General features: G+C 53.4%; 1 protein-coding gene across 5 annotated transcripts in view; it reads right to left on the bottom strand.

The window, feature by feature from the left end:
* Nucleotides 1-8,759: 8,759 nt before the first annotated feature.
* Nucleotides 8,760-25,095, bottom strand: part of CHD6 (chromodomain helicase DNA binding protein 6) — a 190,497-nt gene continuing 174,161 nt past the window's right edge. For 3 of the 5 annotated variants that reach the window (XM_059133139.1, XM_059133140.1, XM_059133141.1), the window contains 6 exons: nt 23,566-23,717; nt 22,555-22,761; nt 20,918-21,370; nt 19,117-19,308; nt 17,998-18,117; nt 8,760-11,645 (listed from right to left, as the gene is read on the bottom strand). In XM_059133139.1, the coding sequence (XP_058989122.1) occupies nt 10,749-11,645; nt 17,998-18,117; nt 19,117-19,308; nt 20,918-21,370; nt 22,555-22,761; nt 23,566-23,717 (2,021 nt within the window). In that variant the 3' untranslated portion in view covers nt 8,760-10,748. Of the gene's footprint in view, nt 11,646-13,400; nt 13,798-15,235; nt 15,591-17,997; nt 18,118-19,116; nt 19,309-20,917; nt 21,371-22,554; nt 22,762-23,565; nt 23,718-25,095 lie in introns of those variants that run through there. The other 2 variants (XM_059133142.1, XM_059133143.1) reach the window with 2 other exon arrangements.

Genomic DNA, 25,095 nt, shown 5'->3' with positions numbered 1-25,095 from the left:
TTCCAGGCCTGTGTATCTGTGTAAGTGGGTGCAGACCCAAGTGCTTCTGGGGTCCGTGTAGGTCTCGTATGTGAGTCTGCAGGAGACACCTGGTCCTGGCCCTCCCACTCCTCTGCCTCTGGCCGTGCCTCCGCACCCTGGCCCAGCCCTGGCGGGGGCTCTGCAGTGCGCCAGGCCTCCTAAAGGAACCCCCTTCCTCCTCCCCTCCCCTCCGCCCCCGCCTCGGCATTTGCCTGGGAACAACCTGGCCCCTTTCAGCTCTGGGAGGAAGACAGGTTTGTACAGCTTGGCTTGGCCCATATACTTACCAAAAGTTCCCTGGCTCCCAGCCGGCTCTTTTTATACAAAGGCTTGTGGGGAAGAGCCCAACAAGAAGGTGGGGACCTCACGAGGGGGCTCAGGACCCCCGCTCCTCCCACCAAGATGAACTGGGAGCATCGGTCAGCTGAACGTCAGCTAGGGAGAGGACCCTGGGTCCTGAGGTTGTGCTTGGTGTGAGGACAGCCCACTCTCAAGGAAGGGACACAGCAACTCAGGGCCTCATACCCAGGCTGGCCGAGGGGGCCGAGCACAGAGAAGGGAAGACCCAGAGAGGTGCCCCAGACCGTTTAGGGAGCTGAGCCCCTTCCAGGCATCCTGTTGGGCAGGTCCGTGGTGAGCCTTCTGTAGGTCACCCTGGGTCTGCCCGCCTTCAGGGAGGGTGGGTGCTGCTGCCAGTCTCTGACAGCCTTAGTGGGAGGCTCTGAGGCTCCTGGCCCGCAGGGCCTCTGGATTCCAAATCAGAAGGTTCGAGTTTGCACCGTGCTGGTATCTCGGGGTGGGTTTTACCCTGCACCCCTCTGCTTGGACTGATTCTCCCAGTCCCACCAAAGCGCAGGAGTGGGGGCTTCTGCTCCGTTCTCCCCACGCTGATATGGGGGGCACCACCCTCTAATGGCATAAGGGACGCAGGGGCCCTAGGATGTTGGAAGGAGGGTTGTCCAATGGGGTGGGATCTGATCCCGAGTGGAGTTCAGAGCACAGAAGGCTGCCACTCTCCGTGGCTGTCCGTGGGGACACGTGAGCTGGTGCTGAAGGAGGTACCACAGCCACAGGGAAGGGCAGGCTGGGGCCACCCAGAAGAGTAGTCCCAGATGTCTGTGGTGCGGACTCGGCTCCAGGAGGCTCCTGGGTCCTGGAGTTGGATAGAACATGCTTGAAGAGGCTCCTTTGTCCAATCCCCACGGCCCCTACCCCGGTGGCCCCTCTCCTCTTGCCTTTAGGAATCTTTCCCTAGAATGGGGAGGGGGAGGTACAGTACTGGGAAGCTCTGCTCTGACCTGTCGTGTGTCCAGGCCGGGGACTGTGTTTGGAACGCAAGAGCCAGGCAGAGTCTCTATTCTCGCCGCCCGTTGCTGCATCTCATCTCTGAGAAATGAGCACAGACGGGCTGCCTCACTTAGCACCAGAGGGAGAGTGGCACCAAGGATCCAGGGGAAACGGAAAACTAATGCCAGCAAGGTCAGGGTTTCGAGAACATCTCCAGTGCATCCCCAGTTGACTCTGCAAAGTACCGCTTTGGATGGATGTTTAGTGTCTTTCCAGTCGCCCTGGGGGGCGGGGGAGTAGCGAGGTCCAGGCAGTGGAACATGGCCCCTGTGCCCTGGGCTTGTTTGGGGTGCTGGGTTGTGCACTAAGAGTGCCCCTTCTGTTCCCTTCCTCCATGGGACACTAATTATCTCCGATTTGTCTGGGGGAGGGAAGGAAGTGGCTGCGGGGGCTCAGTAGCAAGTCTACCTGCTGCCGGGCCACTGTCTGTCTGTCCCTGCCTCCACCCCTCTGTCTGTCTGTCCCTGCCTCAGACGCACCCCAACCCTGGCACCACTGGAGTCCGGGCCCTCGTCCTTATACACGTATATTCTGCCTCCTGATGGGGACATTGACAAGGGACTGCGTCAGAGCAGGAGGGTCCTGCAACTTGGGGGGGTCCTCCAGAAGCCGGGGTTCCTCAGGGCCCTGTGATCCACCTGACAGGCCTGCACGTGCGACCCTCACTCCTCCCCAAAGACATTCATCCGGGCCTTGGCAGTTCCTCTGGCTCTTCGCTGGCCTGGAAAGTTTGGGATCTGTGAATGGAAAAGCCTGGCTCAGAGCTGGACTGGGGAAGGGGGTGGGTGGCGTGGGTGGGAGCGGTGTCTGGAGTTTTCCTGGTCTGGCCTCCTCCTGGTCAGAGCCAGGAAAGAGGTTTAACACCTCAGCCGTCCTGAGTCACTGCCTGGCCTCCTCAACCCGGACCACCCTCACCCCTGCCTCCCTCTACTCGCACCTGCAGGGTGGCCCTGGGTGCTGTCGCCCCCTTTTCAGAAGTCCCTGAGGACTTGTGGTGAACCCAAGTGCATGAGGAGAGTGGAGGGGGAGGCCCAAGCATCGTCCTGAGGGGGGCAGGGGAACAACGGGCCACACACTCAGCAGGACCATGGAGTCCGGGGGCCTCATAATGAGACCGAGGAGGTCAGGCTGTCGGGCCTCCTGTCTGCTGCTGGCCAGCGTCTGTCTCTGCAGTGTGGGTCGCCCCCGGGGTGGAGGGCTCTCCCCTTCTGGGGGCTGTGGGCTGTGGGCGCTGCACTGACCTGGGCTCCGCATGCGTTCCTGGCGTCCTGGCTCTGAGCACCAGGGGTGACACAACAATCCCCTCCCTACGACGCCTGCCCCTTCTGCATCTTGCAGGTCAGCGCTGGTGGTGCAGGGAGCCCGCCGGTGCCCGGAGGAGCCCCAACTCCTCATGCAGGGAATGTGTGCTCTGGGAGCCGGATCCAACCTGCACACACGTCTCTGGCAGCCCCGGGGGGTTTTGTTTTCTGAAAACCGAGCTGACTGCATACATTTACAAATCAGGGGTTTTAAAATATCTGAATTTTCGGGACGCCTGGGGGGCTCAGTGGGTTAAGGCCTCTGCCTTCGGCTCGGGTCGTGATCCCGGGGTCCTGGGATCGAGCCCCGCATCGGGCTCTCTGCTCGGCGGGGAGCCTGCTTCCTCCTCTCTCTGACTGCATCTCTGCTTACCTGCACTGTCTGTCTGTCAAATAAATAAATTAATTAATTTAAAAAAAAATCTGAATTTTCATCCTCTGTTGGAGAAAAAAACCCAAAAACCCAGTCAGGGTACTGGGGACACACAGCCACCCTCCCGCGTGGCATCCTTGGGCTGTCCCTTTCAGTCAGGGCAAGAGGTTTCTGGTTTCCAGAATCCACACCCCATCCTGTTGCCTGACATCCGGCCCCCGGCCCTCATGTTCCTTCGTCAGCCGACTCGACCACTAGGGGTGAAAGTCCACAAACACGGCCACAGTTTCTTAGTCCTCTTCGGGCTTGGCCATTCAGGCGGGGACGGACTGAACTCTGCACTCTGCCCGCACAGAGCTGCTCCCCTGGCCCAAAGAAGGTGGAGAGAAGTGTGGCTTGACAAGTTCTTTTTTTTTTTTTTTTTTTTTTTTAAAGATTTTTATTATTTATTTAACAGACAGAGATCACAAGCAGGCAGAGAGGCAGGCAGAGAGAGAGAGAGCAGGAAGCAGGCTCCCCGCTGAGCAGAGAGCCCGATGCGGGACTCGATCCCAGGACCCTGAGATCATGACCTGAGCCGAAGGCAGCGGCTTAACCCACTGAGCCACCCAGGCGCCCAGCTTGACAAGTTCTTGATAACCCCTGCCACAACTTTAAAAATCCCTCTGACCATGGTGCCCACTAGGGTTAATGTCACACGGAGTTAGCCGGATCGCCCACCTTCCTTTCCTGAAAATGTCCTCTGCCACCGCCCACGACTGCTGGCGCCCGGTGCCCGCCGGCCCATCTTCGCTCCTTCTGGCTGCCCTGCCGTAATCCCACTAGAGGTCGGGAGACCGGGACGACTGGCAGATGTAGCGGTTCCTCGGGCCAGTGCTGTCCTCCTGGCCAGACTCTGGGGTCCCCAACCGCAGAATGCTGTCTGATCTGTCTCCCCAAGCCCCGCCTCGCTCAGTGCACAGCTGAAGAGGCCGGGGGTCAGGCAGTGTTCAGGGCCCCCCTGCTGTAGGTCAAATGAAGGTTGAACTGGCCACGGGCTTGTGCCCGATGAGGTGTGTCTGCTGTCCTCGGTCACAGGTGTGGGAGGCGGAGAGATGGAAACTCACTCATCCCTGAACAGATGTGGTCCCAGCTGCTCTTTCCTGTGTTCCTCTCGACTCTGCTTCCAAGCCACGGAGGGCTCCCAGCCACGGTGACTTGCACTCCGCGCTCCCACGTCCGGCCTCCTGTTGCCAGGCTCTGGGTGAAGGTGACCAAGGAGGCATCCTCCCCCAGGCCTGTCTTCCTGGAGGTTTCCCCTCTGGCCACTCTGCAGGTAGAGAGCTCACAGCCACTGGCTGAGGCCTGTGTCACCGGCCCCTTCCCAAGGCATGGGCGGGGGGGTGTTGCCTTCTGGTCCTCAGGCCATGTCACACGTCTCCCTCTGGGCCGTATCCTCCTGACTCTGCCCCTCCTGTCCCTGCTGGGTCCTCTCTCTAAAACCTGCCTAGCTCCTGATCTGTCCTCCAGCACTCTTGAGGGGGAGGTGGCCCCTCAGGACGCATGTCCACGGTCCCGTGCGATCTTGAAGTCTGTTTTATCTAAAAAGTAGATGTCACTCTTACAAACTACTATATGCTTCATATTTAGGCAAAACCATGTTCAAATAAATAAAGTACTTTACATGACTTAGTTTTTGGACTAAATCTGTGAATAAAACTGATGCTCTATGACCGGGGTCACCGGTGGTTTCCGTGAAGGGCCAGACGGTGCAGACTTCTGGCTTTGGAGGCCTGGCGCTTCTGTGCAACAATCCACAAACAGCCACGGAAAGGACAGAAAGGAATGGGTGTGGCCTGGGCTCCGGGCTCTGAAACTGGAATTTGGTGCGATTTTCACATGTCACGAAATAGTCTTCATCTTTCGATTTTTCCACTATTGACAAACGTCGGGGCCCCTCTTGGCCTGGGGGCCGGGCAGCAGCAGACGAACGGCTGTGCTCCACGGACTCAGTGCTGGGACGGGGCTGGGCCTGTGGTCCCGCCCGTCAGACCCACCCCGGAATTCCCGCTGATAGCAGGTGACAGCCTTCCTGAGCCTTGTCCTCATGTGGAGGACACGCTGTGGGATGAGCTCCCGCATGTCACGGCCAAGCGCAGTGGGCAGAACTGAATGGACGCCAGGAGGCAGAGCTGAAGCCTCCACAGGGGAGGGTCATGGCCGGGCCCCCCCCCGGGGGGGTGGGGGCGAGGAGCTGTATCACCTCCCGCGCTTCCCTGGCGGCTCCTGCAGCACCCAGCACGGGGGGGGGGGGCAGGCAACCCACGGACAGACACCCTGGGGTGAGGGGTGAGCAGACTACACACGGAAAAGCTGGATCAGAGCTCTCCCAGCTGGGGTTTCTGGTCCTGCGTACTCCAGCCTTGTCGCGGACCCTCGGTTCCCGCCTCGAGAGATGGGCTGCTGTCACTGGCCAGCTGCCCCCCCCCCCTCAGTCCCGGACTTCCCCCGGCCCCTTCCAGCTGCGACATTACACACCCCCTGCCATTTCTCACGAAGACCAGCTGCTGCTTCTCACGGGGCCCCCTTCACCTGGGCTGGTGAGTCCGAGGCCATGAATGAGACTCCAAGAACACCCTTCGGCTAGCAGAGCGGATAGGAAGGAGACCCCTTCCCCCAGGATAACTGGGCTCAGGGTGGCTGGCACCAGAATGGCCCCTTCCCCCAGCTCATCTTTCCCAAAGCTGCCTTGGAGGGGCGGCTTGCTCCAGGCCTCAGACTAGATCCCGATCTGCTCAGCGGATGGCTCTGGAATCTTCCTGGGCCCCCAAATCCCAGCTCTGCCAGGTACTGGTTGGGTGAATTGGACAAGTTATTTCACCTCTCTGGGCCTCAGTGCTCTCATCTGTAAATTGGGGATTTTTGAATCATCGAGGGGATTGAGAATATGGCCGCAAAGCCCTCAGAGCGAGCCCCCACCCGAGGAAGCGCCTCGGAAACGTGCCCTAGGACGCTGAGGGAGGTTATTGGAGAAAATACGGGCTGGCTGGTTAAATTCAAATTCCAGATAAAAGTTCTTAGTAAGTGCGTACTGAATACTGCATGGGGTATACTTACATGAAGAAAGTCAGTGTATCTGGAATTAAAACTAACCGGGTGTCATTTTCTTCTCTCCATCTGGCAACTCTATGCTCAAGGAGGCTCCACGGATCCTGGAGGGGCCCGGGGCCTGGAGCAAGCCCTTCCTTTTCTGTGATTTCCCAGCGACATTCTTGATTCCACTACCCTCTTTCCAGGGGACCAGTGCTCCTTCCCTCACCGGCTACTCAAAAGCAGTCAAGACACACTGCTCCGGTACAAGCCTACTTTTCAGCACCGGACGTCGTTCATTGGCATCAACCCCATCAACAACTCTCTGGGTGCGAGTTAGAATTCTCCCTTTTCCCTCCTTCTACGGATGAGGAAACAGGCTTGGAGAAGGTAGGGATGTGCCCCCCCACCCCTGCCGAAGCCATCTGTTTTCTCCTCGTCTCCATCTCCATTCTGGGGGCCCCTTCGTCCTCAGACAAGGGCTGAGAGCCAGAACTGACAACAGGACAGTCTCCACAGGGCCAGCTTCAGTCATGTCCAAACGGCTCGCTCACACCACCTTCCTCGAGGGGCTATACTTAGCTCACCCCTTTCCCTTATTTCCCAGCTCACCCCACAGACCCCGCCGAGTCTGGATTAGGAGGGGGGGCTGAATTACATGCCGGCCCCTGGGCAGCGTGTGAGCTGGGGCTCTGAGCAGCCACGGTCTAGAACCAACGTGCTTGTTACTGGGCTTGGTGAACCCCACTGCTGACCTACGAAAGAGATCCTCCTCTGACCAGGCAGATCAACAGCAATTCTTGCAAGAAACCATTTTAAGGAATTCGCTATAAATGCATCAAGCATAGAGGTTTCCAGAGGGTGTGGCACAACTGTTCTGGTTTCCTTGGTACCCATTTTTTTTTTTTTTAAAGATTTTATTTACTTATTTGACAGACAGAGATCACAAGTAGACAGAGAGGCAGGCAGAGAGAGAGGAGGAAGCAGGCTACCCGCTGAGCAGAGAGCCCGATGCGGGGCTCGATCCCAGGATCCTGAGATCATGACCTGAGCCGAAGGCAGAGGCTTTAACCCACTGAGCCACCCAGGCGCCCGGTGCCCATGTTTCTGAGTGCCACTCAGTCCTATCTGGTCTCTGAGGCGGAGAGGGCTTCTCAGATGGGCATCACAAAGGCTGGCCTGTTCCAACCTCAGGCCGGTGGGACCTAGCTCCAGCTCTGCTCTCTGCGCTTGATGACATAGCTGTGCAGCCTTCTGTTGGCTTTCATCCGGCAGCCTGGATGCCAGCGTCCCTCTACCCAGCAACCAAGATGCTCTGAAGACAAGTGAGGTCACTTACGGCACACACACACACACACAACACCGCAACACGAGCCCAGCGTGCTCCAAATGCTCTCCTCTGCCCTCATGGAGGGGGAATCTACTGGGGCAGGCTCCCAGGTCAAGAGTGAACCCAAGCCTCTTTCCTGCTCTTGCTGCATCAGTTATCACCCTGCCCAGAACGAGGGTTCCGCACATCTGGATTGGAGGTCTAGGACGACTGTGGTACATCCTTCCTTGAAAAGCTGCAGCGGAAGACTCCGAGGCCTTGGTGAACCATCCCTCAGGCGTCCTCCCTGCTCTTCAGCCACCATCTGTGGGTGGGAGGCACCTAGTAGGGACCCAGAGAGGGTGAAACTGGGTGGGTCTCCTGCTCCCACTCTGGGACTAAAGACCACCAAATCCTTAATGAGCCTCAAGGACCCCAGCTACTGAGGCATTCCTGTGTTCTCGAGCCCGTTCTGAGCCCATCGAGGTACCCCCCCCCCCCAAGTCCCAGGTGTGTGATTTGAGGGGCGAGCTTCTAGAAAGGGGTTTAAGAAAGTCGCATGGTTGAGGCATCAGCTGAGTGTTCAGGCCCCAAACCTGGGAAGCGGGAACTTGGCTGCGCTCCCCTCCATGGCATAGGTCTTAAGCAGTGTTCTGGTGAGGAGATCCGGCCAATCCACCCCCACCAGTGAATCCTTAACGGGCCCCAACAGTGTGCCCAGAATAAACTGAGCACCTTGGAAAGATTGTGGACTGCTGTGTGCATAGGGGCCCAGGCAGCAAGAGACATCCAAGTGCCACTGAATTTGACTTTTAAAATTGTTTTTTTTTTTTTTTTTTTTTTTTTTTTTTAAATCCAGGATCAAGACCACAGACAATTTATTATGTGAGACACGGGGGTGAAGAATGACGAAGGAAAGTTATGGCCGTGAGTGACATGGAATTTAGATGAAAAGGCTCAAGTTTGCTGAAGAGTTTTAGATTTGGCTTTTGCTCTTGGAAACGTCAAAAATAATCATAAGAAGCACTTATGCCTTACAGAGCAAATAATCCACAGAGTGTCATTTTCATTTTGCAAACAGGGACACAATAGCAGTCAAAGATAAGCCTAAACACCCAGAGAGTTAACATACAGGTTCGGTAAGATATAACAAGGGATTCAGCATGCTGGTGGGTTTTTAAATCAAATCCATATTGAACCCTGTGACCTACGGGAGGTTCTAAGCGGAACCTGGGGAAAGCAGCTTTTCCATACAAAACAACGCCGACACCGACAAAGGGAAACCCAGGCTCTGCTGGATGTCTATAATACTCATTTGCAGTAAGGCTTTCAAGATACATGAATTTTTATAGCATTTGTATTTTAAGGATTTAGGGCAAATACATTTTTTTTTCTACTTGATAAAAAGAAAATTAGTACTTAAAAGGTTCAAAAATATATCGATTGAGTGATTTTTTTTTTTACATAAATAAATTATATTGATTTTTAGGATTTAACAGCTGAAAAAACCCTTTCTGCTTCCACTGGAGGCAAAACTGAACAAAATGTTAGTTAAATAGAGAGCAGCATTTCTAAGAAATCTGTTGTCAGCATTTAGACCATCTATGCTACAAAGATGTCATTAAATAGGATTTGCTCATTCGCTGGATTCTTTCTTCATACTCATGTGATCAGTTACAGAATTCCTTATTTTTATCTGATTCATAACGCTGGGACTCTACTGTCTGAAAATACATCTGATTTTTTTTCTTTCCCGGTCACAATTTAACAGACTTCTTTGAGATGCTCATTTTAACATTTACATAATTTATAATCCCAAATGTATAAAAGACAATGACAAAAGCATCATAAATAAATAATGCAAACTGAAATAGTTATGTCGAACTTTTGGACCTTCTGATAAATTAGCAAAACTGTAACAGAAAAAGTAAAAAATACAGTAAATTGTGACAACACAAAGTGAAACTGGTACCAGTAACACTTCCAACATTTCCAACGGTCCTGCACAGCCCTGTGCCCCCCCCAGAGTCCTGACCCATGAGCTTATTTCAAGTCTCAGAGCGTGAACGGTCGATAAAAGAGTTAAGACCCTCAGGAAGGATGGAACACGAGTGGGGAGGGGCAGAGGTGGGGTGAGCGCCCCTTAGGCAGGTGCTTCCCGAGGGAGGAAGAAGGAAAAATGATGTTGATTTGCAACGGTCTCAGCTAACTTGATTTGGAATCTGGGTCCAACTGCAAAATGGAAACCGGAGAGAGGGAAAAAAAAAAAAAAACAAAAAAAACAAAAACAGAAGAAACAAACGTTCACAGTCATTTTATAAAAGGTGGCACACACATGTTCTGACAACCTCAAACAATTTTGACGAAGGGACCTAACAAAGTGTAAAAAGTGTTGAGTGACGCTACTCTCCCAGGCTCCAGAAAGAGCCTTATTCTTGCTGAAGGGAAGCACAAGGTAAAAACCCGTGCGGGCCCCGGTAGCGGCCGGAGCGACTCTTGAGAACAAGGGGACCAGATGCCAGCCGCGTGCTTATGAGCCACGTGTGGCGCCCCCCCTTGGAGGCGAGCCCTTCGCCAGCCCCCCGCGGCCGGCAAGAACCCTGGGGGTGTAAAGCTTTCTCATCCTGAGTGAGCCTCCGACCCGGGGGAGAGAGCACGCGTGCGCGTGATGATGCCCGGTCAGCGTTTCTCTTTGCTGCACGTGTCTGAGTACCATGAAGGGGATGTCCTGCTGCTACCAGTAAGGTTTGTTTTATAAAGAAATGAATATATGCATTTTCAACCGTTAGTTATATACTTCTGTCTACACTACTCATTTAGTCATCATGATAAAATAGGGAAATATTGGAACGAAAAAATATGCACCAGCATTTCCTGTTTCTGTGCTTTTCGGTTTCCCCATCACATGCTTCCCATTCAACACAGCTCAGGGAAAAGAGCAGCTCCTCGCGGTCTCCGTTCTTCGGCCCTCCATGGGGAGTCCCTAGACAGCTCTCTTTTGCCATTGTCCCTCCTCAAATTAGTGGGAAACTTGGAGGTGCGGGGGAGGGGGCGTGTCACCAAGTACTGTATCAGCTACGGCTGCTGGAATGAACGAGTGGGTAGCAGAACGAGAATTCTGTGCCTCCTACACTAGGTCGACAACACTCAGCTAATGAAGTGGCAAGACCCTGCGACTATTAACATCCGTGACCACAGTTCTCAGAAAATTAGGTAGATAGTCTTACTCATAGAAACACAGGTTCTTATGAAGGTGAAGTGAGGAAGTAACAAACCTTTATGGGATAAGAAACTTACAAGTCACAATCATTTCTTAAATGAAAAAGTTCTAATTGGTGTCACTGTTAGAGTCTTTGAGGCCCCCCTCCCTGGCCTGGGCTGCATGTTCTCTATCCGCGGGCCCGGGGGCCCTGGATTCGGGGCAGTTCTGGTCGCTGCCTGGCTCCTTTTCGGACCTGGCAGCGGGCTCTGGGTTGGGGTTCAGACTGTCTCCTTTTGTTTTCTTCTTCTTCCTCTTCTGGCTCTCCAGACCCAACACCTCAGAGTGTCTGGCCTGCTGCATCGCCGGCAGAGCCATGCCCATGCCAGGGGAGAGAAACATGGATGGGTAAATGAGTCCAGGAGACACTCCTGGGATGAGGAACGGGTTAAAAGCCACAGGACTACTGGTAGTTATTGCGGGTTCGGACTGATCAGAAAACGGACCAGGACCAGGCTTGTCTTCAGCCAATGTGTCCGTTTTTACATCATGGCTACTTGGCTTGTCCTCGACAGTCTTCTCGGGCGCTGCGGTCCCACTCTTCGTTGTGCTTGGCGGAGGCGCGGGAGCGGCGGAGGGGCAGGCGGCGGCCATGGGCGCGTTGAGGAGGCCCCCGACCCCGAGCATCGGGGGCACCGCGGCCATCCCCGGCAGCATCAGGGGCAGCATGCTCAGGGAGCTCTTGACCTCTTCGCCCGTGGGCATCGCGGCAAAGCCAGCCGGGAAGCCCACCAGGCCCGTGAGGGGGATGCCCGGCACGTTTCTCATGTTCTGGAGTCCTACCAGGTCCATCCCAGCTATGAGGCCGTTCATGAACAGGGGCCCCATCCCCGCCGGAGCGTCCGCCACGATAGCCGGTGCCTTCAGGAGCTCGCTCCGAGGCCGCCTCCCCCTTCTGCGGGGGCCCGCATCTCGAAGAACAGGCTCAGCCAGGGTGTGATTGAACTTGTTTTCTGGGAGAAACCCCTGAAAAAGGACAAAGAAACACAGGATGCGCAAGGTTACCGGGTGGCACGTGACGGTCTGGGGACAAAGACCAGGGTTCTGCACCAGTCTGGCCTGTCCCTGCTGCACGACAGATCCAGGTGGGAGTCCCCCCCACCCCCCCCTACTCCCGCCTGCCTGCCTTGCCAGCTCCTGCCTGCCTGCCTGAAGTCACTCTCTCCGAGGCCAAGAGCCACCAACTAGCACAAGCAGGCGGCATCTGCTCTGGAGAAGCCTGTCAGGGCTCTGGGAGCTGGAGCCCCGATAAGGACACCCAGGTCTTAGTTGAGACTTGCAGCTGGAGCCCTTGACCAAAGCGAGCATTCCTCTTCCTCGTGACACAGGAAGCTTTGTATGGGAAGCAACAGCAACAAAGCAGAGGAGGGGAGATAGAGCTTTGCAGCCGTCGGACCTGGACCTTGGTCCCAACTCCGTAACAAGCTGTGGGACTTGAGCCACAGAGGTTAGCCTCTTAGAGTTCTGGGGAGAAAGGTCCGCGACAGCTATCTGGCAGTTACTGAAAACCAAGTGTGCAAGACGTTATCTGGCCCACGGGAAGTGCTCACTGAAGGGATGCCAGTATCTGCGCGCACCCCACTCCCCCTGGGTCCCAAGCGCCTGCAGGACCACCGCTCAGACGCCGATCAGGAAGCCTACACAGGTGCCAGGACGAGGCACTCTTGCACATTGCTGGGGAAAGGCATCGCATCAAAGTGACGTTCTGGGTGGCCTCAAGGGAGACAATCTAGTTTTGCTCTGATCAGAGGACTAGGTTGTGCTCGTTTTCCTGCTGAGCGAAGACCCCCAGGGCCAAGTGCCTGCAGCCTGGACTGCGACTGCGCCACGGATGTGCAGCCACGCCGGCCCCCGGGTCACCAGCCCTGCTCATGGGACACCCCGCCGCTGCCTCTGTGGATGCCAGAGAGGCAGGGAGCCGCAGGGCCAGTGCGAGCCTGGCAGTGGGCTTGCTGCAGCCACACTCACTCCTTCCTCTGTGCCTGTGGCCCAGGAGCCCCAAGGGCAATGAGGCCGCACCAGTCCCCGCTGGGGAGCCTGCTGTGCCAGGGCCCACTGCCCGCCTGCAGGGAGAAAGCGGAACTACTGCCGCAATTACCAAGCGTCTGACTTGAATCTGCTTCCAAAATAGCTTGAATAATCTCTGTATCCAGAGCAATGATTTCCCCCAGGAAGCCTCACCCCTCCTCCCCACTGCGGACGGCACTGGGGGTGCCCGGGCACAGCTGCGGCTACCACGCAATCTGTCTTCTCCGTACAGAGGCGCGTAAAGACACCCTTCCCTGTGGGCCCCTGAAGTCCTCTCTCCTCCTTGTCGTTCCTGTCACAAAGCTGGTATCATTCTACCACCTTCTCTTCGATCACAGCCACGGTGAGCCCCCAGATGTTCAGAGTGGCCCTGAGGGACCTGTAACCCTGGGTCTGTCCTGGGGATGCATGCTGCCATTGGGGCCGGAACGCGGAAGCGGGGACGGGGCCCTGCACAGAGGCAGCAGGTGGGAGTGAGGCTCCAGGCGCTGCTGAGGCTGGAGGAGCCCACGCTTCTCCAGAGCCACCTCGGCTGCCTTTGCAGGATTCTCAGCTGTGTCAATACCTTCCCTTCCTGCAGGGCTGGAGTGGGGAGTGGGGGTGGGGACGTGGCAAGACACGGCTGAGGGTCCAACTGTCTACTTGGAGGCTCGGACTCAGGGACCCAGATGCAGGTCAAACCAAGAGACGTGGGAAGGGCCCGAGAAACACTTTTATTAGGGCTGGAGTGCCAAAAGGAGACAGGACAAGAAGGCCAGGAGCCCACAGATGCTTAAGGGCTGAGACTGGCAGCCAGGTGTGCGCACAGGCAGGAGGCCTCCTCACAGCCTGCCCGAGGACGCCCACTTGGACTGGATTCCAGGAGCTCTGGCGTCCCCGGTCAGCTCACTGCCTAACTGCTGAAGAAGTCAAATCCCTCGAAAATCCAACACCTCTCTGCTCAAAGGGGCAGCTGCGGAGACAGGGTTGGTGGATAACATGGGTTCAGGTTCTCCAGGAGCACACGTCGGGGGCAGCAGCTGGGGAGGCAGGCATGAGGCCCATGGTGTGGGCAGTGCAGGAGCCCGGCGACGGTGGCCGTCCCAGGGAGCTGGCAGGGAAAGGAAGAGCAGCAGGAGGAACGACAGCACCACTCACCACGCTGTGACCCCGAGTCAGGCAGATGCTAAGGGCTCTGTGCGCATTATCTCAATTAGCAATCCCACCAACCCTGCAGCACCAGCCCAATCATCACAGCCATTTCATAAAGAACTTAAAGATCTGTAGACATGTGAAAAACGTGTACTTGAATGTTCCCAAATCCCCAGGAATTATGTCATTTTTGAAATTCTACATCTGTCCTTCAAAGTCTTGAACAATATTCAAGAAAAACTGGATCGTGAGCAAAATGCTTTATGATGGTCGACTCTTAAGAAAACTCTTCTCAAAAAGCCTTGTTTAGGGGCGCCTGGGTGGCTTAGTGGGTTAAAGCCTCTGCCTTCAGCTCAGGTCATGATCCCAGGGTCCTGGGGTCTAGCCCCGCATCGGGCTCTCTGCTTAGCAGGGAGCCTGCCTTCTCCTCTCTCTCTGCCTGTCTCTCTGCCTACTTGTGATCTCTCTCGTCAAATAAATAAATAACATCTTAAAAAAAAAAAAAAAAAGCCTTGGTTTAGAATAGCAGAGGGAAATGAGATTGTTACGCTCTGCGCCCCTTCTTTCTCACAGAGTAAGAAAAACGGGACCTGCTTCCCCAGGGCACAGGGAGCCTGCTCTTCGTGGGGCAGCCGCTCACTCCGGCTCCGGGGACGATCACTTGCAGAGCCATTCCCGCCTGGTTCCTATTTCCGGAGACAGAAAGTAGGGCTTGATGGAACCAGGGCCAGACTAAAAGCAGGACTTCTGATGCACACCACCTCAGCCGATGGCCCTGGCCAGGGGAACCATAACAGGACCACTGGGCATTTCCAAGACCTCTTCCCTGAAGCCCACCCACAGCCAAGAGCCAGGGAAAGGCGCCGGGGTGTGTCTTCTTCCTTTATACCCACGGAGTTCCTTTGTAACTCTCCAGCGGGGAGGGTGTGGACAGAAGTCCGAGGTTGGGAGGCAAACCCAGAGCTTGCCGTCACTCAGATGCTCTCTACCATACTCGGAGTTCAACCGGGCATCTAGGGCCAGACAACTCATCCAGACCAGCCTGCATCCCGCAGGAATCTACGACGCTCCTCAGGTATCGGGACGTCCAGAAGCATCCCTCTGCTGCCCTTGTTGTGAGCCTCTGATGCAGAGAGAGTGCTGAGCCCTCTCGGAACTGGGACCCTGCCAAGGAGGCAAGTAGGAGTTGCCTTCTCCTGCTCGTATCGGATCGGAGGGGCAGCAGCAGAAAGGCCCCAGGGTGAAGAGAACAGCTCCTCATCTACAGCGACAGACACCAAGAGGGGTGCTGGCCCAGGAAGTCGGATCTCACCACTTCCCGTGGGAGCGAGAGTCCCTCTAGCCGCCCAGCTGCTGCCCACCCCCTCAGCTGCCCCTCCCAGCCGCTCAGCGACCACACACAGCGGCCAAGCTGGGGTTTGGCAGCTCTCCCTCCTGGTAATTATACCCCGAGAGCAAACCTGCTTCCTCTTCCAGGGGAAGCCTGGGGAGAAGGCAAGGAGAGCAAGGAAAAGGAGAGTCAGATGTTAAGCAACACTGGAGGCACATGTGCTTTTCCAGATGGTACACGGGCATTCCAACTCAAGACATCTTCACCAACACAGGTAGCGTTTACTCCAAAGCCTATGGGTTACAGCTCTCGAGCTGAACTCCGGAGTAGAGGTGGAGCGGAGGTGGTGACCAAGACTTCCCTACTCTTCCCAGCAAGGCGAGGAGATTTAGCCCACAAACATTCACTGAGTGGAGGGAGGCCTGACAACCAAAGAAGGAAGTACATGTGGGAATGAAGCTAAAATTCCGAAACACACAATAAAACAAAAACTGGCTCTAAAAGATATTTTTTTGGGCGGGGAGGTTTGCCGTGTGAGTGGCTCAGTTGGTTGAGAGTTGGTTGTCGGCTTGGGTTATGATCCCGGAGCTCCTGGCTGGAGCCCTGCGTCGGGCTCCCTGCTCAGCGGGGAGTCTGCTTCTCCCTCTGACTCTTCCCGCTCTCATGCTCTCTCTCTGTCTTGCTCACTCTCTCAAACACAAGAACAAAATGTAAAAAAAAAAAAAAAGGACATTTTTGGGGACAACTTGTGGAAATCAGAACGTGGACTAAATATTATTAACATTCCCGTGTGTGGTAATGGTAATAGTTAGGTAGGAAAATATTAGGAGGCACAGGCTGAAGTGTTTAGGGGTGACGGGTTATCTCTGCAAGTTACTGTCCAATGACTCAACAAGAAACGAGCAGAAAACCCTACACACACACCTGTGAGACAAAGGTAACTTCCACCTACACGTGCACGTGCCCATACACCTCTCACGCGTGACCACCACGTACTGGCCGTCCTGGGAGCTGAATCCCACGTGCAGCCCATGGAGCTTGCCCAGCCGAGCCACAGCGCCCACAGCAGAAGGGGCTGAGGGAAGGGAGAGGCTTCCTGATCTGAATCTGTTTCCAGAAGCAGGGGGTTTCCGCGGGAAAGAACGAGCGCAGCACACCCGGGAGGGCTCCTGTCCCAGCAGGAGCTGAGGGAGACGGGCCCTCCTGGAGTCAGGCAGAGTGTCCAGCCTGCGCCATGCTGGCCCTTCCCCACTGGGGAGGCTGGGCAGCCCTGGGGACCAGGTGCACGAGGGCTTCCTCGCCTCACCTTCCTGCAGGACAAGGGCCTCTGAGGCAGGGACTTGTGTTTATTTCACGAAGGAGGGAAAATGCGTCTCTGGTAAAAGGCTGGCTTGCAAGAACAGCTTAGAAATGGGTTTTCTGGCAAGGCATCAGAGTCTGTAGGAGCGTGAACATTAATTTCCAGAGAACACGAGGGAAACTGTTAGACATGTAGAAAGAAATGGAAAAGCCAAGGAGGAAACCATGTGTTTTTTCTGATGTGTGTCTACAGCAAGAGCTAAGAGGCTACAACAAAGCAAGGACCAGAGTCTGTCCTGGATGACTTTCGCGTGATGCCGTGTGTGGAAACGCCCGGAGAGGGGGGGGCGGCCTGCGGGCTGGAGAAAGGCCGCTGGGCTAAGGACTGCAGCTGCACCAGCGTGCACAGCACAGGTTGGTCTAAGCAAAGCGGTGCTAGAGACACCCTCAGACAAGAGAACAAGACAGGGGCCAAAGGGCACCTGCCCAATGTGATGAGTTTTCTAACAAGCAGCCAACCTTGGGACGGGGCCCCGGCCCCATTCCTGCAGCGGCTGCGGTCGGGGACGGAGGTGAGGGGGCGCAGTTCTGTCTGCAGAGCTGATGGAACGATCTAACAGGTGACAACATCAGTCACAGACTCCTTGAAAACATTAAGTTACAACTTTCTTTTGCAAAAGGAGGAAATGACTAGGGTGGGTGGTCTTCTGGAGCTGAAAGAAGAAATCACATCCAGGCCATCCCACTAGGAAGGGAATTCATTCCCAGGGAGAGCTGCAGCTGGCGGAGCCTCGAGGAGAAGGCGTTCGGGGAAGCCTGTGCGTCTGGGGGGACAACCCGAGAAGAGCAGATGCCCGCGATGCTCTTCCGACGCTCCGTTTGGGCAGGACGCACTTTGCCGAGGTTGAAAGCACAGTTACGGATCATTTGCCCAAACCTGACGCATTTTCAGGTTGGAATGTTATTACTGCCCCCTAGAGGTTATGACTTTTCTATTCCAAATCGGTCCTCCTCTGTGGGCTATAATTAACTCAGATGCGTTAGACTACAACTATTTCACAGATGTCTTTTGAAGTCTCTTCCAGGCTCAGGATTCTATATGAGGAAAAGGGCAGTGCTTGGAGTCGGCTGCTTTTCATTGCCAGTGGGGATGGACTAGGAGGAAATGTTTTAAATGGAAATTTCCAATAATGACATTTGTTAACACTAGAAAGAGATTCCTGATAGGGGTTAAGGTCTATTTCCCTGAACGCTCTACACTGTACTGGGACGGGGGTGCCGGATATCAAATTTTGGGAATAGTTTTACCAATTTAAACCAAAAGGTTTGGTGGTAAAGGTTGAAAACAAATGACCACGGGAAGCCCTACTGCTGCTCAAGAGGCCCCGATACCACTTATCACGACTTATCAGCTTCCTGTGCCGGCCTCTTGTCCTCTGAGAAGACGGCCCCTGGCTCCCTACTTCTCAGCTGGAGCTTTTCCCGAGTCTGCAAGGCTTGGCTTCACTGGGACACATCCCTCTTCCTTACCCGTAGTCCTGGCTCCTTGGGGACAGCAGGAACCCTCTCTTCCCCACTCAGGGAGTTGATGTCTAATTTTCCAGGTTCCTTACAGCGTGGCCTCCTCTGCTTTGGTTTGTCTGAAAAATTCTAGGAGGCAAATGGAAACCAACATCACAAACCATCCTGTCACAGATTCTTCTGATGAGGGTCGTGTTTTTCAGCTGGTTTTGCTCTTCTCTCATTAATGGACCTCTGTACAGGACCCCGTCAGGTTAGGCTGACAAAGGAAAGAGCTAATGGGCCTTCACCCAGGCTTTCTTTGAAACAATGGCGTTCCTGCATGGAGCTGGAGAACAGGCTGTGTGGGCCTCTTGGGTCAGACTAGAGCCGACCCAGTGCTCTCTCTGTGTACTGCTTACTCCCCGGCCTTCTCCTCCTCCTCATTTCCAGATTCTCTCTCCACGGCTACCTATCTGGCGGGCTTTGTCTCTTTGGAGGGTGTGTGTCTGTGAATGCGTTCTCCTCCTCCTCGTGAGCTCTCCACCATCCACATCTTATTAGTTGGATGTACCCAGGACAAAATGGCGATGGGACAGGCGAGCACGTGAGAAAAGAACACCAAGAAGAGACACCAGCGCTCAGGAGCCCGCTCCTACAGACTTCCAATCTGGAGGATCTCGGGCAAAGGCAGTTCGGAGGACTTGAAGGAAGAGTGGCAAAGTTGTGACTCAAACAAAGAACGCACACCTCCCACCCCCTAAGGTGGTGATGTGTTAACTCAGAAAGAACACAGAGAAACACATTCCTGCACTGGCAGTGTTTTATCAACCTAAAGATTTCTCCGTGCACTTAGATCTTGCATGGTGATTCTAGGGGAAGGGGGTGCTGAGCTTAGGCAACTCCTGTCCTTGTAAGATGCTGCGTAACGACCTGGCACAGCATTCTGATGTGGGCTGTGATTTCTGTTACTAGAAAACTTCATCAAAATGTAAACTGAGAAACAAAACCCCAACTTGAAAATGATGTTCTCAGTTGATACAGAGATCTCTGTCCAACTTCCTGGTCTCCCCGAGCACGCTCCTTATCAAACGCGGCAGCACATCAGCAGGAAGGAAACGGCAGGGTCAGAGCAGCGACAGCACTTACTGCTCCAAAGCTGGGAACCTCTAAGGAGTAGTCCGCCTGCTGCCTCAGCCAGTCCAGCAGACTCTTGCTGGGAATGGCTTTCTCGGCCTGGATGCCGGCTGCTGGGGCTGGCTCGGGGGCCGAAGCGGCAGGCACCGGCCCTTCAGGGTGTGAGGTGCTCGGCTGGGCCTGCCCTGGGTCTTCGTGGACTTCCTGGACAAAGGAGAAACAAGTATGTGAATGACAGAATGAAAACTGGTTTCTGAAAGGAAAATGCACCTTGTGTCTTCCCACCCTTTTCCCTGAGTATTACTGTGCTGGTGCTTCGGCAAGAATCCTCCGCAACACTGACCCACACGTGGGCCGCTGCACGCGCTGGCCTTCCCTCTCATGCTCCTCACCTTCCCGTCTGCTCGGGTTGTGCTACCGCCTCTGCCACCGTCAGGGACAGTCCAAGGCCACCCTACTTCCCGCACGCTGCCTCCCACCCCCGACCCCCAGCACCGCTCACAGATTTTCCAATACCAGGAAATGCCACACTGCAATTCACTTACCGGTTTCTCCCTCTATAGGCGGAATGCCTGTCTCACTCATCTCTGCATTCCCAGTGCCCGTAATAGGTCTACAAAGTACCATGTGGCACTCAAGAAATGTCTGCATGATACATTTAAAAAATACTCTGATCACGACAGAAGAAACTATGGCTTTGCACTTCTAAAAAATGAGACAACTGTCTTAAAAGCTTGCAGGATTGGGCAGGGAAAGAACCTGTCATCTCAGCCTCCCAAATTATATAGAAAGTCTAGAAGACAAAACTTTAAAATACACCAAACAAAAGAGCTTAATAATAAAGCTCACAGGCACTAGTAAACAATGTCTTTGGCTTGGTTCCCTGACCTGTCACCTTACTGGATAATCTTGGGCAAGTTATTCAATCCTTGTTAGCATCAGTTGCTTCATCTATAAAATGGGAGTAATAACAACATCTTCACAGAGTTGTGAAGATCAAATAGGACAGTTACACGAACACCTGAACCCAGTGCCTGGCACAGAGCAAACACTCAATGAATACTGGTTATTATTATTCCTTTTAAAATAAGAAAACATGAAATGTGATTTCTGCTTTGGAGCCTGAAATTCAATAAATGGGAAAAACCAAAAAACAAAGGGAAGTCAGTTGTCTTTGACACATTAGGCAAAGTCTGAGGCAACCTCTCTTGGCCAGGCATACAGCTTCGAGCCTTATCTGTTGTTTACAATGATCTCCTCTAGGTTTAGGCTGTCTTGGCATGACGCTGGTGAACCCTCACAGCAGCTCTCTGGGGGAGATGCGACTGGCCCACTTCACAGAGGAGCAAGTGAGGCACCGCGGTGTGCCCCACAGAACCCAGCAGGTCAAGTAGAAAAGCCAGGATCAACACAGAGAGCAGAGTCGGGATCCTGACCCCTGTTCCCCCCGCAAAGCCCAGCTCCTGGAAAACCCGCTAACCCAGAGCACCACTGGCACAAACTCAGCCCCGCTGTTCTGCTTCACTCAGTCACCAGCATCTCTTCTGAAACACGGGGCCGGGTGTCTGGGCTGTGTGTGTTTGAAACGGCAAGACCCCTGGCTCATATCTTCAGGATGCATGCAGGTGAAGGGTCTGTAATGGGTTAAAATGTGTTTCTAGAAAAGACTGGGCAACTTGTAACAAGAGAAATTAACCAGGATATTTGAAATGGGATAAAAGATCCACAAATTTAAAAATCGTGTGTCTGAGGAAGGGTTTATTACTCAGGGTGGGAAGGTCAAGGTTTTTATTTAATGGTCTCATATACCCACCAAGATTCCTGCCTGAAGCGTCTGCTCCTTCAGAAAGATGAGGTCCATCCCTCCTTCAACATGTTTCCGTCTCCCTCTCCGCCTCCTCGTGGCAGCGTCGTCTCTTCTGAGGCTTCCGTTGACAATCTGTCCCGTCACTGGATGGATCAGGCCGGCTTGCAGAATCCCAGACAAGTCCATGCCGAGGGCTCCTTGAAGTGAACCGATAGCCCCGATCTTAGGGGTGCTGGCGCTCACCGGGAAAGGAGACGTGGCTCCTGGGGACCCCTCTGACGTGCAGGAGAGATCTATTGCAGACTCCCCGTGCCAGCCATTGAGGACAACGGGGGGGTGCCCGTGGGTGGCAGAGAAGTGTTCCAGGCTCCGGGCCTTCACATCCCTCTCCACCTCAAACTCGTAGGGATGTCTGAGCTTCTGTTCGTCCTTTGTGAATACTGGAGCCAGGAAGCTCTCCTGCAAACACACACAGGTGGCGAGAGAGGTCTGAATGCCACTTCTGCGGCTGAATGGCAGCTCCTTCTCCGGGCCTGACTTCCTTGGGCCGACTAGGGTTCCTAATCAACTTCTGAGAAGTTCTTTCCACTCAAGCCTTCTCAGATTTTAGCACCAAATAACCTGGAGAGCTTGTTTTCAATTTTTTTAAAAAAGATTTTGAGAGAGAGAGCGCACGCACGCTCAGCAGAGGTAAAGGCAGCAGCAGACTCCCCTGTGAGCAGGGAGCCCGATGCAGGACTTGATCCTAACACCCTGGGATCATGACCTGAGCTGAAGTCAGATGCTTAACCAGTGAGCTATCCTGGCACCCTCGCCCGGAGAGCTTGTTCAAATGTCAATTCCCTTCAGTGGGCCTGAGATTCTGTAGGTCTAACAGGTTTACAGGTGCTGATAACGCCGCTGGTCTATGAATTACCCCCAGAGGTGCAGGACCGTAATCTGGGGAATCAACCTCAACTGTACATTAGAATCCACTGGAAAATTAAAAAAATCCCAACGCTCAGTCTACAGCCCTGACGCATTAAATCAAAACCAGCAGCTTTTCAAGGTCCCTACAGGTTCGCATGTGCACTTGGGAGAGCGCGAGCCTGTGTGCTAACAATGTATCTCACATTAAACTTGAGTTATAGCCTGAGTTTATAAAAGCCGTTCTCTGATTTCCCTAATTTCTATCAGCTGCCATCATTCTCGTGGTCTTCCAAGTATGGAACACACTGGTCCATTCACGCCTCCCTCTCTATGTTCGCCAGTCACCGGGCCGTGCCCGCCGACACCCGCCCCCTTGTTAGTACCCACCTCGCCACCAGCCTGGTCGAAGACCTCATCTCCTCCTCAGATCCCCACTCGGCCTCCCAGCCTCTGGCCCTCTTCTCTCCCGACCCTCCTCTCCCAAGGACCTGCACACCACTTATTCCTGCTGAGCTGGAAAGCCCTGTTTTCACCATGCACTTCGCGGAGCAAACTTCCGTAGCTCCCTGCTGTCTACAGGACAAAATCTAAATTCTTCAATGAATACCAGTGACTTTATAGAAGGAAAAGGAAGAAACCAAAGAGAAAACCAAAAGTAGAAAGAGAAGGAAGTCCTCTCCACGCAGTATTTGCTGAACGAATGACTCGAGTGAGAAGTGCCAAGCGGCCCTCACCTTTTGGATCTGGGCCACCAGCGCCGCACTGCTGCTGAAGCCGTGTTCCGAGGCCTCCGGCTCCGAGGCGCTGCTCCGAGAACCAGCACTGCTGCTTAAGGCCGGTGTAGGCAGTGTGCCTGAGGGCTCGTACGGCTGGCTGGAAGGCCACTTCCCCTTTAACACCACATGGCAGATATTATCCAGGCGGTTGATTATTACGCGATCCTATAAAAAAGACAAAAAGTTCTGAGGAGTAAGTACCAAGCTATCCAAATTCACAAAGTCCATAGAGATCACGTGTCACCTTTTTCTAACCAGGAGGAGCTGATTAGGAAGATAGCACACTCAGATGTACTCACTTTACAAGTCTTAAAATACTTAAGTTCTATGGTCTGGACAGTGAAAATTAAAGCCATAGTGCTTTATTTTTTATTTATTTTATTTTATTTTTTTTAAAGATTTTATTTATTTACTTGAGAGAGAGACAGTGAGAGAGAGCATGAACGAGGAGAAGGTCAGAGAGAGAAGCAGACTCCTCATGGAGCTGGGAGTCCGATGCAGGACTCGATCCCAGGACTCCAGGATCATGACCTGAGCCGAAGGCAGTCGTCCAACCAACTGAGCCACCCAGGCGTCCCGCCATAGTGCTTTATATATGAAGACAGTTTTATCTTCTGGTCTAATTAGTCAAGTGTCTCTTTCTTTAATGTTTAAATGTGACATTATTAATACTTTTTTTTTTTTTAAGATTTTATTTATTTATTTGACAGAGAGAAATCACAAGTAGATAGAGAAGCAGGCAGAGAGAGAGAGGGGGAAGCAGGCTCCCTGCTGAGCAGAGAGCCTGATGTGGGACTCGATCCCAGGACCCTGAGATCATGACCTGAGCCGAAGGCAGCGGCTTAACCCACTGAGCCACCCAGGCGCCCCTACTTTTTCAAGACATTACACATTTCTCTGAGTTTATACTCAGAAATACTCTACAAGCTGAGAATGCTTTGGGTAGAGAACGCATGCTCTGGGGAGTACCTTCGGCCACTCGGAGAAGGAAAAGAGGGTTTTCTCCTGGAGCAGCTGAGCAATGGTGGGAGCCCGAGCCTCCTGCAGGTCATCCCCAAGGTCTCCTGCGATGCCTGATGTCGAGCTTTTGCTCTCCTCCTCAGAGTACTTCCCTGGGTAATCTGCAAAGAAGGGTTTAGAAAATTAATCTGGTACTTGGGAGACAGTAATGAGCTGAACGATTAGGCCACCTGATCTATCTTTTCAAAAACTTAGCCCATTTAGTGCTTATTTGAAATTGAACAGTAATTACCATGCTATTTCTGGCAGAACCCTATCAGTTAAGCCATACATGCAGATCCTTTCTCTAGGGCTACCCGTGCAAGTCATGTGGTAACTCTGCATGCACACACCAAAGGAAACAACCAAAGAAAACAGGAGATTGTCCTGTGTACCCAAGAGTGAGAGTGGAATGAGCACCGAGAGGCTTGTGCATGCAGTGCGGCTGGCAGGACGGAACTGAACACTGTAATACTCTTATCCGTTTGAAGGCACAGTCTTTGAAATGTAACACAGCAAGATGCTGATGTTAATGACAATAGGTGAAAGGTCCTGAAACTTACAACAAAGGTAAAATAGACCTGCTTCACGTAAAAAATGATGCAAAGAAAACTAGAACACTCAAATTACTTCACTGATGGAAAGAAATGGAAATGCAGCTCATTCTTTAAAGTTTCAGTGGTGAAACTTTATTATCCGTGTGAAATGGATACTTACTACTTACTACCACTTACTACTAAGGGAGGGAATGTTAGGGAATGAGCACAGAGTAGCAAAACATCCAGTGCAGGAAAAGTTGTGAGCCTCTTTTCTGGTGAAATGACATGGAATTTGATCCTCTGAAATGTGGAGATTTCACTGGAGACTGCGCACCAAGTCTAGGGAGCTGCAGGGACCTCTCACCATGAACAGGTCCTTGCTAGGCCAGCGGATTCAAGGATATACGAGACAGATGTGGCCCTCAGGCTCTTAAGGTTCACGGGGGACAGACAGTCAGGAAAACAGTAATAATAAATGAACACAATTATAAACAGCGGCAAGTGCTACGAAAAGAAACAAGCTGCCATGATATGGAGTAAGAGTGGGCGGAAGGGAGGGCTTCTCAAAGGAGAGAGCCCCCAGGAAGAGGAGGACAATGGTTATTCTGGACGTGCTGAGGAACTTTCCTGGGGGAAAGTACAAAGGTGAGAGCAGAAGGGTAGAATCATTTAGATAATGCTGAATTCTGTAATGGTAGACAATTTGAATTTTATTCTTGATCTGAAGGGAGGCATCACTGAAAGGTTTTAAGCAGAGAGGTTGGATTTGAGTTTTAAGAAAAAGTAATGATGTGTTAGAGAAAACCCTGGAAACACAGCCAGGAGATCTGGGGCTGGCCCTGACAGCTGTAAAGTCACTGCTCCTTTACGGTAGACTTCCAGGTGCAGAAACAGACCGAGCCCTTCTGCCCGACCTGTTCCATGTCTACTGTGTGTGGAAGACCCCTTCTGAGTGCTGCAA

The sequence above is a fragment of the Mustela lutreola genome, chromosome 9 (genome assembly GCF_030435805.1).
Source record: "Mustela lutreola isolate mMusLut2 chromosome 9, mMusLut2.pri, whole genome shotgun sequence".
Lineage (NCBI taxonomy): Eukaryota > Metazoa > Chordata > Mammalia > Carnivora > Mustelidae > Mustela > Mustela lutreola.
The sequence above is the reverse complement of the archived record's forward strand: the minus strand, read 5'-3'. Positions and strand labels throughout refer to the sequence as shown.